The following is a 10,752-nucleotide window of genomic DNA, read 5'->3' as shown; positions in this document are numbered from 1 at the left end:
GCAGCCACTTTCTGACAGGGACCAGGTCCTCAGGGAGCCTGGGGAGAAGTTATCATAGAATCATAGAATGGTTTGGGTTGGAAGGGACCTTTAAAGATCATCTCATCTTCCCTGGGCAGTGACATGTTTCACTAGATCAGGTTGCTCAAAGCCCCATCCAACCTGGCCTTGAACACTTCCAATGATAGGGTGTCTGCAACTTCTCTGGGCAACCTGTTCCAGTGCCTCACCACCCTCACAGTGAAGAACTTCTTCCTTGTATCTAATCTAAATCTACCCTCTTGCAGTTTAAAGCCATTACCCATTGTCCTATCGCTACCTGCCCTTGTAAAAAGTCCCTCTCCAGCTTTCTTGTAGGCCCCCTTTAGGTGCTGAAAGCTGCTATAAGGTGTCCCCGGAGCCTTCTCTTCTCCAGGCTGAACAACCCCAACTCTCTCAGCCTGTCTTCATAGGAGAGGTGCTCCAGCCCCCTGATCATCTTTGTGGCCCTTCTCTGGACTCGCTCCAACAGGTCCATGTCCCTCTTATGCTGAGGGCCCCACAGCTGAACACAGTTCTCCAGGTGGGGTCTCACGAGAGCAGAGTAGAGGGGGAGAATCACTTCCCTCAACCTGCCGGTCACGCTTCTTTTGATGCAGCCCAAGATATGGTTGGTTTTCTGGGCTGCAAATGCACATTGCTGGGTCATGTTCTTGTCAGCTGACACCCCAAGTCCTCCTCCGCAGGGCTGCTCTCAATCCATTCTCCACCCAGCCTGTATTTGTGCTTGGAATTGCCCCGACCCATGTGCAGGACCTTGCACTTGGCCTTGTTGAACTTCATGAGTTTTGCACAGGCCCTCTGGATGGCATCCCTTCCCTCCAGCGTGTTGACTGCACCACACAGCTTGGTGTCATCAGCAAACTTGCTGAGGGTGCACTCAATCCCACTGTCCGTGTCACCGACAAAGGTGTTAAACAGCAGCAGTCCCAATACCAACCGCTGAGGAACACCACTTGTCACCGGTCTCCACTTGGACATCGAGCCATTGACTGCAACTTTTTGAGTGCGACCATCCAGCCAATTCCTTATTCACTGAGTGGTCCATCCATCAAATCCATGTCTCTCCAATTTAGAGACAAGAATGTGCGGGACAGTGTCAAATGCTTTGCACAAGTCCAGGTAGATGACGTCAGTTGCTCTTCCCTGTCGTGGTTTAACCCCAGCCAGCAACTAAGCACCACGCAGCCGCTCACTCACTCCTCCCCCACCCAGTGGGATGGGGGAGAAAATCGGGAAAAGAAGCAAATCCACGGGTTGAGATAAGAACAGTTTAATAGAACAGAAAAGAAGAAATGAATAATGATAATGATAACACTAATAAAATGACAACAGCAATAATGAAAGGATTGGAATGTACAAATGATGCGCAGTGCAATTGCTCACCACCCGCCGACCGGCACCCAGCTAATCCCCCAGCGGCGATTCCCCGCCCCCACTTCCCAGTTCCTATACTGGATGGGACGTCACATGGTATGGAATACCCTGTTGGCCAGTTTGGGTCAGGTGCCCTGGCTGTGTCCTGTGCCAACTTCTTGTGCCCCTCCAGCTTTCTCGCTGGCTGGGCATGAGAAGCTGAAAAATCCTTGACATTAGTCTAAACACTACTAGCAGCAACTGAAAACATTGGTGTTATCAACATTCTTCACATACTGAACTCAAAACATAGCACTGTACCAGCTACTAGGAAGACAGTTAACTCTATTCCAGCTGAAACTAGGACATTCCCTTATCCACCAACTCTGTAACCCCGTCATAGAAAGCCACCAAATTTGTCAAGGGCACGATTTGCCCTTGCTGAAGCTATACTGAAAGGCTGCAATAAGGTCTCCCTGGAACCTTCTCCTGTCCAGGCTGAACAACCCCAATTCTTTCTGCCTTTCTTCATAGAAGAGGTGTTCCAGCCCGCTGATCATTTTTTGTGGCACGCTGGACCCACTCTAACAGGTCCATGTCTTTCCTGGGCTGAGGGCCCCGGAGCTGGATGCTTCCCCTGGGTAAGTTTTGACAGCTGGCTCAGATGTATGCCGATCTTGTCAGCCTGTGCAAAAAGACTTGGGCGTGGGGAAAGAAGAAATGTGGGAGGAGTGCACACTTACCCCTGTGCACCATTTGGTTAATGCATTTGTTGGAAATGGAGGGTAAAACACCAATGGGCGTAATAGCCAGCAAGTAAGTTCCAACTGTCAGAGCAGTGAGGTTACAGCACAGGCCTTCCCACAGGAACAGTGGGAGGAAAATTCACCCCATCTCTAGCTACTGTTAATGTGGAAATTGGTCAACTTATGAAAGGGGCCTCTATGACATGGTTGTCTGCAAAAGTAGGGGACTCAGTGACCCAGGAGCTGCCTTCCACGTCTCTTAGGCTCAGGTCAGACTGACCCTCCATTACCAAATCTCAATAACAGGTCCAGAGTCCTCCACAGCTTCTTGCCTGTCCCACTGAGCTGGATGTGCTTGCAAAAGAGCAAATAGGGAAACAAAGCAGGACCTTTGACCCCTTCCTAACACTATATTAGCTCTGCATTAATGCCGATGTCTCAGATGAGCATCTACCTCAGCTTCGGCCTGAGAAAGAGAGAGAAAGCAGGACAGGTAAGAGCTGAACTCTGCTCTGGGTGGTATGGACTTTGTGACTGGTGTATCTAGGCCATAGAGAAGAGAGTGGAGGCGGTCTTCTATTTTTCCCCATTTCTTATTGCAAGCCAAAGTGTGAGCCCTTCTCATGCTCCATAGCCAAGAATATTGCTGAAATGGAGGAGGGTGGGAGTGCTTGAGGTGACCTGGATTGAAGCTGAGTGATGGATGCTCCATAAGACACTCATAGAAAGATCAAGCCCATGGTAGGGTTTGCAAAGTTTCAGTGTTGGAAGATACTTAACCTTCTCCCAGCTGCCTTCACCACAGGGGCTACAGGCTCTGAAGTGGGTAAGATCACCTCTTTATGCTCTTGGGAAGCAAATTTATACCTTTTGTCTACAGAGGGAGAAACTGGCTCTAGGATTAAAAATCAAGGAAGGGTGGTGATGGAGCAACTGCTGCTGGTCAGCAAATGTCTAGTGAATGGAGTGGTAGCTTTTGGAGGTAATGTGTGTGCAGAAGGAAATAAAAATGGATGGAAATTTCCTTACTGTGGGATAAGAAGGAGCATTGACTTGTAGCTACCTGGCACAGGATTTAGCAAAACATTCACATGTAATAGACTTGCAGCCTTTTTTGCCATTGCAATTCCTAGCACTGCAATGTTTTCTTCATGTTGCTCTGAGTGATGCAGCCCTCTAATTCTGGACATAAATCAATTTTAACTTCTAAACACCTTTTTAAGTGCAGCATGTTTGAAAAGCTTGTTTAGATGTAATGTCATCTTTTCAGTGTACCAAGTACCAAATTTTCAAGAGCTCCTCCAATTCTGACTTTTTTGATAGACAAAATACAGGAGGTTGGATGAAGCTAAAGTTTGCACTTACTCCCTTTTGAGAACTTCTTTTGCCTGGGCTAATATCTGCTTCATTAATCCCAGTGTGGAAAAGACAAGAGAACCTAGCCGGGTAGTTGGGTCTTTCCTCAACTAGAGCAAGACAAAATACTCAATCACTGGGTCACTAAGATGCTCATTGTATTTGATGCACTCACTAGCACAATGTTCTTTAGAGCAATTTACCAAAAAAAAATTCAAACAAAAAAATGCCACATTATGAAATTTCAGTTGTACTTATGTGTGGAGGAAACCTCTTCTGACCTCTGCCAGTTTTAGTGGTTTGCTCATGTGCTGAAACAAGGAATTTTAGCTCTCATATAAAAGAAATAGCTTCAACTGTCACATATTTTTTAGAGCTCTGAAAGCTATAATTCATTGTGAATATCTGATTATACAAATAAAAGGACACTTTCATTTTTATACTATCTTTTCCTCACTTCTTCAGAGGAAATGCACTGTGATCTTTCCTGTTCTCTTCTTCATTTATTGGTTTGGTTTGTTGCAGGTGTTTAACTGATATGTTTTATTTCTCTGAAAACAAACAAAACATTGTATACTGATTCCAGCAGGTCTCTTGGTGTAGAGAGCGGAACTGGTACTGCAAATCATGCTGCAATCCAGGGCATTGGTGATAGTTCTGATTCTGCTCCTTAGCACCACTCTCCCTGGTAAGTTTGAAAAGCTTTTCTGTCTGCCTGAGACAAGGCTCAGCTCTACAGGTTCTCACTTGCCTTAGAGAAGTCTAACCCATCCATAAAGTAGGACTGAAGCCCAATAACACAGTTCAAGGCCATGAATATATAGTGCTTGGCAGCGTGAAACAAGTTGGTAGGGGCCTGGCATGAAAACTGTCTGTACCTGGTGCAAATACTCAGCCATGTAAGGCCTATGACCTAGATGCCCTAAAATGAGTGATGAGGTGCTGCTGGATGCTGCTAGAGTGAATTCTGGGGGAGGCTATGGATCTCAGAATTTCAAGTCCCTTCCCACTGCACCTGGGGGAAAATATCAGAAACACAAGTAACTGGAGAAGCCTTGTGGGTTTTTGCCTCCTCTTTCTCAGAAGTGCACTCAAAGTCCATCTTTGAGAGAGACCGTCGTGACTGGTTGGTCATCCCCGATGCAATTGCAGCTTACATCTATGAAACTGTGAACAAGATGTCTCCTAGAGTTGGTCAGTTTCTGGTGGATGCTGCCCAGACTCCAGTAGTTGTTGTGACCAGGTATGGAAAGATCCTTTGCGCTAATGCTGCAATAGCCATGGGTAAAAAGGGAGAGGGAGCAGTGGGAGAAAGAACAGATTAATCAAGTATCTATATGGGGAGACCCAATGGGAAATGAATCGGCAACCAAAGCCTGATGTGACAACAACGGGAGTAGGGTGCTGGAAGGTGGGGTTGAGACGATATGGTTTCACATGAAAGTGCAAGCTCTTCCCAGGGCACGCACATTGAACACGACAGTGCTTGTGGGGGTAGCAGGTACTGGTCTTCATACATGGGTAGTGAGGGAGGGGGCCACTGGCTGGTGGGGAATCAGCCCCCCGGAAGGCTGCTGCGGTGCTATCTGTGAGGCACTGAGTACTGAAGGTGCCAGGAAACACTGCTGTCACTCGACACAAATCATGGTATTGGCTCTAGCTGTCAATATATATTCCTCAAAGAAGGGGAACGAGTTTCCTCCCAAAAGGAAAAGCATAATGACCCTAGAGGTACAGTTTCACGTAACTCAGGGCAAACACACACTGCCTGTTCCTGTCTTCTGAGGAAAGCCCCTCTAGGACTTCTGAGGAGCTTTGCACTCTCAGTGACAGGTAGTGTGATAACTACAGCAGATGGAGATAACCCTCACGTATTTGTGTATCTTACCACATACACTGTCATCTCCTGCAGGAACTTCCTCATCAGAGAAACAACTAAACTCAGTATACTGGCTGAACAGCTGATGGAAAAAATAAAGAACCTGTGGTACACAAAAGTCCTAGGCTACTAGCCAGATGAAGACAAGCCAGTGTTTCCTGACGTGAGTGGGTAATACCCTGCAGTGTCCTCTTTCCCCTTGCCCCTACGACGGACCAAGATCAGTCAATAAGACAGAATCGATGCTCCTCTTAATGCCACTAGAGGGAACCCAGCTTCAAAGTCCAAAGGATGGAAGGCATCTGCTGAAGTCTCCCCTGAAAAAAAACCCAAGGCTGGGCATGGGGAAGGCAATGAGATTGTAGAGTTCTTCTGTAGCCAAATCCTGAAAATTAATTCCTCCTGAATGGCTTGGCCATTGCCTCTCTAATAAAAAAAATGTTGGTTGTTACACTTCCTTAAGTTTCCTGTTTGTATTGACCGTTACAAAATCAGACCCACCTTGGCATCCCATTCTGCTGAGAATGTAGCTGTGATTCACAAGAAGGTGTTGCAGGCAATGCTAACCAACCCCGAACATTCAGGCACTTTTAACTAAGCTTAGGTTCTTCTTGGGTGGAGGGGGCACTACCTGAGCATCTTTCAGGGTAGCCACAACATGGCAACCATAACCTCACATCAGGACAGACCATGAAATTTAAGTAAGTCCTACTGATTGTGCTCCTTGGTTAGGTAAGAAGCAAGTCGGTGCACCTGTATCAAGTTTCTGAAGATTTCAGGTCAATTGGGAAAACAAGTGCCAGTAAACCGAACTGTCCATCAATCTGATCAGGACTTTGAAAGTATGTTTCATCAGCCAACCAGTGAGGCTACTGAATAACCTTTCCAAAGGAGAAATGAGGGGAAAATTTCTCACCTTCTTCAAGATGGAGGGTGACCAGTTTATGAGAGGGGCACCTATGCCCAGGACTGTCTATAAAGACCTGGCAGGTCCTTGTCAGCCCTGTGGAACTACCTCATCTCAGATGCGCACACTGGATAAAGAAATCCATCTACTTTATCATTAAGCAAGCAGAAACAAGTGGGTAATTTGTCTGAAATTGCAATGGGAGACTGAGGCAGAGGCTAAAACAAAACCCTGCTAGTCTGAGATCTAGGAGTCACGCGCACATGGGCAAAGCTACAGCTTAGGAGGGAGATCATCGCTACAACTGGCAAGAGGAGATTTGCCTAATAACTGCAAAGCAACGCTACTGTCTTTTAAGGTGCATCTCCATTTACTTTCCCCTCACTGGTGTCTTAAACCTAAAACTTTGTTCGGCTTCAGCTTTACTCTTAACTATCTGTCAGGGCTTGAGAGCACCAGTAATGGCCCTCACCTGGGACCCTCATCTACGCACTGTGCCTATGGACCCAGGAGCCACATCTAAGCTCAGACTCTGCGCACCCAGACCTGTGGCTGCTCCCTGCTGTCTTGGTTTACTGTTGGGTGTGCGGTGGTCTCTGCTGGCTCCTGGCTTGTCCTCCTTCTTGGAACATCCCAGCTCTTGCTGCTCCCTGACACTATTTCTAGATTATCAGGGAATCAACAACTGAGTAGGGGAAGCAGGAATAGCAGAGAAGCCCAAGGAGGAATTGGGTATGTCAGTGTTTGGCCCTTCCCATGTCTCGTGGTTTCAGGAAGTGTGCAAGACAGCAAACGGAGAAATGGGAGGCCACAGGGAGAAGGGAGAAGCAATAGAGACTGAAGGAAGTAAAAGAATCAGCAGCAATTGCTCTAAAAGCTGATTGTATTTCCTCAAGGCTATCCCTTCTCCCCGCCCCCCATGGGTTTGACTATGGAAATTAACTCAAATAGTTGACAAAAGGCCAATTAGCAGATGAGGGCTCTATTTCATCCCATATCTCTGTGCCAACCTCCACTAGCATTGGTGGGAGCACTGCCCTGAGCCCACAGTACACAGTTCCAGGCCTTTATTTTAACCTGTTCTCCACATTTTATAACAGTATTTGACCATCTCAGGACAGCAGGCTTTGCCATTGTTGAGCTTCAATACTCCTATTGCTTGGGCAGTGTTGGGGGTGGGGGAAGACTGCCCTAAGCCAACAGTAAGGCTTTGTCCAACCTCAAGTGCTAGATACTGAAAATGTGTGTGTCCACTTTCTTTCTCAATGATCAGACAGATTTACTGCCAGCAGTATTTGATTCTCCAAAGCTTCCTACTGCCCCAGTCTGAATATCACCTCCCAAGACCTTTGCTACTGAGAAGAGTTTGCTTCAGCACAAACCTGAACATGTTGTAGCTGTTGTCCTGTTGGAGCAATTTGGCAGGCTATCGATAATACAGGAGAAATGAGTCCCCTATGTTCTGGGGTTGGTTATTTTGTTGTTTTGGTTTTGTAATTATCAGTCAGATCAGCTATCAATATAAACTTGCACTTAGCCATTTGCCTGGAATAAAAAAATCTCAGTTTGCATTTTCTATGTCTCTCAGCAGCTGCTTGGTACCATGCGCAATCAGAATGAAATCAGTGTCCCCATGCAGAGCAACAAGTTCTTCCATCTCCGGTTGCTTCACCACTTCTGCAGAGCTCTTTTGCAGATTTCTTTATTGCTGCTTGTTTTGCTTAGACTGTCTGTGCTTCCCTGGTCATGCACGAATGTGCACATGTATATGTATTATGTAAATGCACCAGTATTTAGAAGAAGGTTTAGAAAAGCGAAGTTTGGGCTGATAAGAGTGTTTACCACATGAAAAAGCCAGAAACTTCTGCTACAGAGATTATTTCCTACCTGCTTGTTTTGCATGTGTCTGCTCAGTCTTTCTCTCTTTTTTCCCAACTATAACCCTTCCAGGAGAAGCCCTGCAGCTTAAATCCCTTCTCGCCCCAGGGAAGAATTCAGCATTCCAAGTTTTCTCGGGATAGAGCTTGTTCTTTTGGCAAAAGTATTTCTTTCTGAAAGAGTGAAAGTCATGAGTCATATGAAAGAGCCTGAATGTGCCCTTAAGAGTTTAGTGTCCTGGAAATCATTGCTTCAGCCTTTTCAATCTATTTGTACGCACTGCCAAAAAGGGTAGGAAAAAGTTTGGAAAGTATAGGGGACTCATGTTGCATTTTGAGCCTGGTGTATGATTTCATCAATGCAACCCAGTGGCCTTTCTGTATTGCATCACTGCACAGCTGGAGCAGAGCAGTACCTGGTATGAATTCCATGCTAAAACTTAACAAAGTTTTTATATTTGTTAAATGCATTTAATTATAACTCTTCTGTTCTTCTGCAATGTAAAAAAGTCCAAGCCAGCCACATGCTGATTAGCTGTTTGATACCTGACTGATTTTAGTGTACGGGCAAAACTGAATCAGCCCATAGATCTCTATTTGTTTGTACTGAATCTCCTGATCATGTAGTTATCTATGCATTTTTATGCTTTAAAAGAAGTAAACAGAAAACCTTCCAGATGGTTAATCTGCTGTACAATCTACAATGTAGGGCAGCCTTTGAAGAGCAAAGTAGACAACTTCCCACTGCTACTTCTGACCCTGACATTACTGGAGTCACCCTTTGGTTAGTTCCTTAAAGGCAGAAACTAACAGCTGAGACAGCATTCAGGCTGGGATCAGGTAGGAAAAAAAAAAAAAGCATTTTATCCCAAAATGGATCCTGGGGCAAATTCATGGTACAGGTAATGAAGAGGCCATATGTTTTATTCTCAGACTTCAAATATTTCACATCTACTCCCACTTTTCAATAGGAATAAACAGCTTAATCTGTAATTTCTTTGTAAAATAGGGATGGAAATCACTTCCCAAGTAATGTCTGTGAAAGTTCACCGAGTGCTTCAAGATTCTTGGAGAGGCTTCATAAATGAAGCATTCATTTCAGTGAGATTTGTGTCACAGAAACTTTCTTTGTGAGTAATCATCATTCACTCAGCAGCTTTGGGAAAGCTTGTGGTGTAACTGGTTCAACTGAATCCATTGAAATGAAATCTTAAGAAATGTCAGTTTTCTATTGTTTCCAAGATGGATGAGTAACACCTCATGCGTTCCTGATTTCTACAAAAAAACCCTTTCTCGAAAAGTATTTATTACGGTGAATACTTTACACCATTTTCAGTGGCTCAGGGTGTTCATGGCACAGAACCGTTCTAGTTCCCCTCATCTCTAACACTTGGAAAAATCACGAATTAATGCTAACGAACGCCTCAGGCGCTGCGCTGCTGTGAGCAGTGGCAGCTGTCCTTGTCGACAAACAGCCCAAGTCCTTCAGTAGCAGAAACCCCAACGTGAGGCGTTTTCTCCTTCCAAGGAGAGACACCGAGGACTGGACAAAGTCACGTAAAATCGTTGAAATTTATGGCAGGTAGTCACACTTGAAGAGCCATGTGGCGATTTCACCCCCCCACACCCCCCACGCACACACATTTCCATCTAAAGGTTATTTTTTGTCCTCGGCGATGGCAGCGCACGGCTACACGGGCAGGGACAGAGGGGTGAGGCCGCCGCCGTGAGGGAGCGGACAAAGATGGTGGACGCGCGGTGAGGCGCAGAGCTGACACGGCCTTCTTTCGGAAGGTTCTGCGCTTTTCCGCAGACTTTTGGCAAAGCAGCTTTTTCAAATTTTAAAAGTAAACACCCAAATCGCAAACGGGATGCGTGTGTGTGTGTGTGTGTATGCGATGTCAATGACGAAAACCGGCACCTAGAAAAAGCAGGTGGCTCCAGGTGAGGCCCCGCGGCGGCCGAAGGCGGCCGTCAGCCGCGGCCAGCCCCGCGGAGGGAGGGGGCCGCCGGCCACCGGCCCCCGCCCGCGGGGGCAGGAGAAGGGCCTCAGGCGGGGCCGCCGGGAGCTCCCGGGACGAGGGGACTAAAGGGTGCCGGCCGGCGGGCAGCGCCGTCCCGGCGAAGCGCGGGCGGGTGACAGAAAGCCTTGCGTGCCAGCCGACCCGCCGGCGGGCGGCAGAGATCAGTCAGCGTCTGTCTCCCTTTCGCTCACAGCCCGCGGTCTCCCGCCGCCGCGGCGAGCACTGACTCAGAGCGGCACCGGCACCGACACCCGCTTCGCACGCGATGCCGCCGGCCTTCCCCCCCCCCCCCCCCCCCCCCCGCCACCGCCACCCCCCCTCCTCGCTTCCCTTTTCCGTCCCCTCCTCCTTTCCCGCTGCACTCCTCCCCGCTCTCCCCGGCGGCTTCTTTTCTGTCTCCCTTTCGGCTCCATTAGTCGTCGTCCTCTTCTCGCGGGGGGGAGTCACCACCCGGGCGCCACAAGACACCCCCCCCCCCCTCCCGGCCCCGGGAAAGCCGAGGAGATCCCCAGCTGGGGCTGCTCGGGGAGGCGGGCAGAGGTACCCGGGGGAAGGGTGGAGGAGGTTT

The 10,752-nt window shown here is 47.6% G+C and overlaps 1 protein-coding gene across 2 annotated transcripts; it reads left to right on the top strand.

Moving 5' to 3' along the window:
• Window positions 1-2,519: 2,519 nt before the first annotated feature.
• Window positions 2,520-5,833, top strand: LOC115343839 (apovitellenin-1). 2 transcript variants are annotated; one of them, XM_041124933.1, is made up of 5 exons: window positions 2,520-2,634; window positions 4,084-4,185; window positions 4,581-4,740; window positions 5,410-5,539; window positions 5,641-5,766. In XM_041124933.1, exons 2-4 carry the CDS (start codon window positions 4,125-4,127, stop codon window positions 5,507-5,509), a joined length of 321 nt encoding a protein of 106 aa, XP_040980867.1. In that variant the 5' UTR covers window positions 2,520-2,634; window positions 4,084-4,124; the 3' UTR covers window positions 5,510-5,539; window positions 5,641-5,766. The 2 variants fall into 2 exon arrangements, with proteins under 2 accessions (XP_040980867.1, XP_040980868.1); XM_041124934.1 differs by having other exon boundaries at window positions 2,622-2,634; window positions 4,087-4,185; window positions 5,410-5,833.
• The last annotated feature ends 4,919 nt before the right edge of the window (window positions 5,834-10,752 follow it).

The sequence above is a fragment of the Aquila chrysaetos genome, chromosome 7 (assembly GCF_900496995.4).
Source record: "Aquila chrysaetos chrysaetos chromosome 7, bAquChr1.4, whole genome shotgun sequence".
NCBI lineage: Eukaryota > Metazoa > Chordata > Aves > Accipitriformes > Accipitridae > Aquila > Aquila chrysaetos.
The sequence above is the reverse complement of the archived record's forward strand: the minus strand, read 5'-3'. Positions and strand labels throughout refer to the sequence as shown.

Excerpts from the sequence above, each read along its gene's own strand:
- LOC115343839 (XM_041124934.1), top strand. The coding sequence starts at position 4,125 with ATGCTGCAATCCAGGGCATTGGTGATAGTTCTGATTCTGCTCCTTAGC. Across the intron at positions 4,186-4,580 it reads CCTTAGCACCACTCTCCCTG|AAGTGCACTCAAAGTCCATC; the intron begins GTAAGTTTGAAA and ends CCTCTTTCTCAG. Across the intron at positions 4,741-5,409 it reads CCAGTAGTTGTTGTGACCAG|GAACTTCCTCATCAGAGAAA; the intron begins GTATGGAAAGAT and ends CATCTCCTGCAG.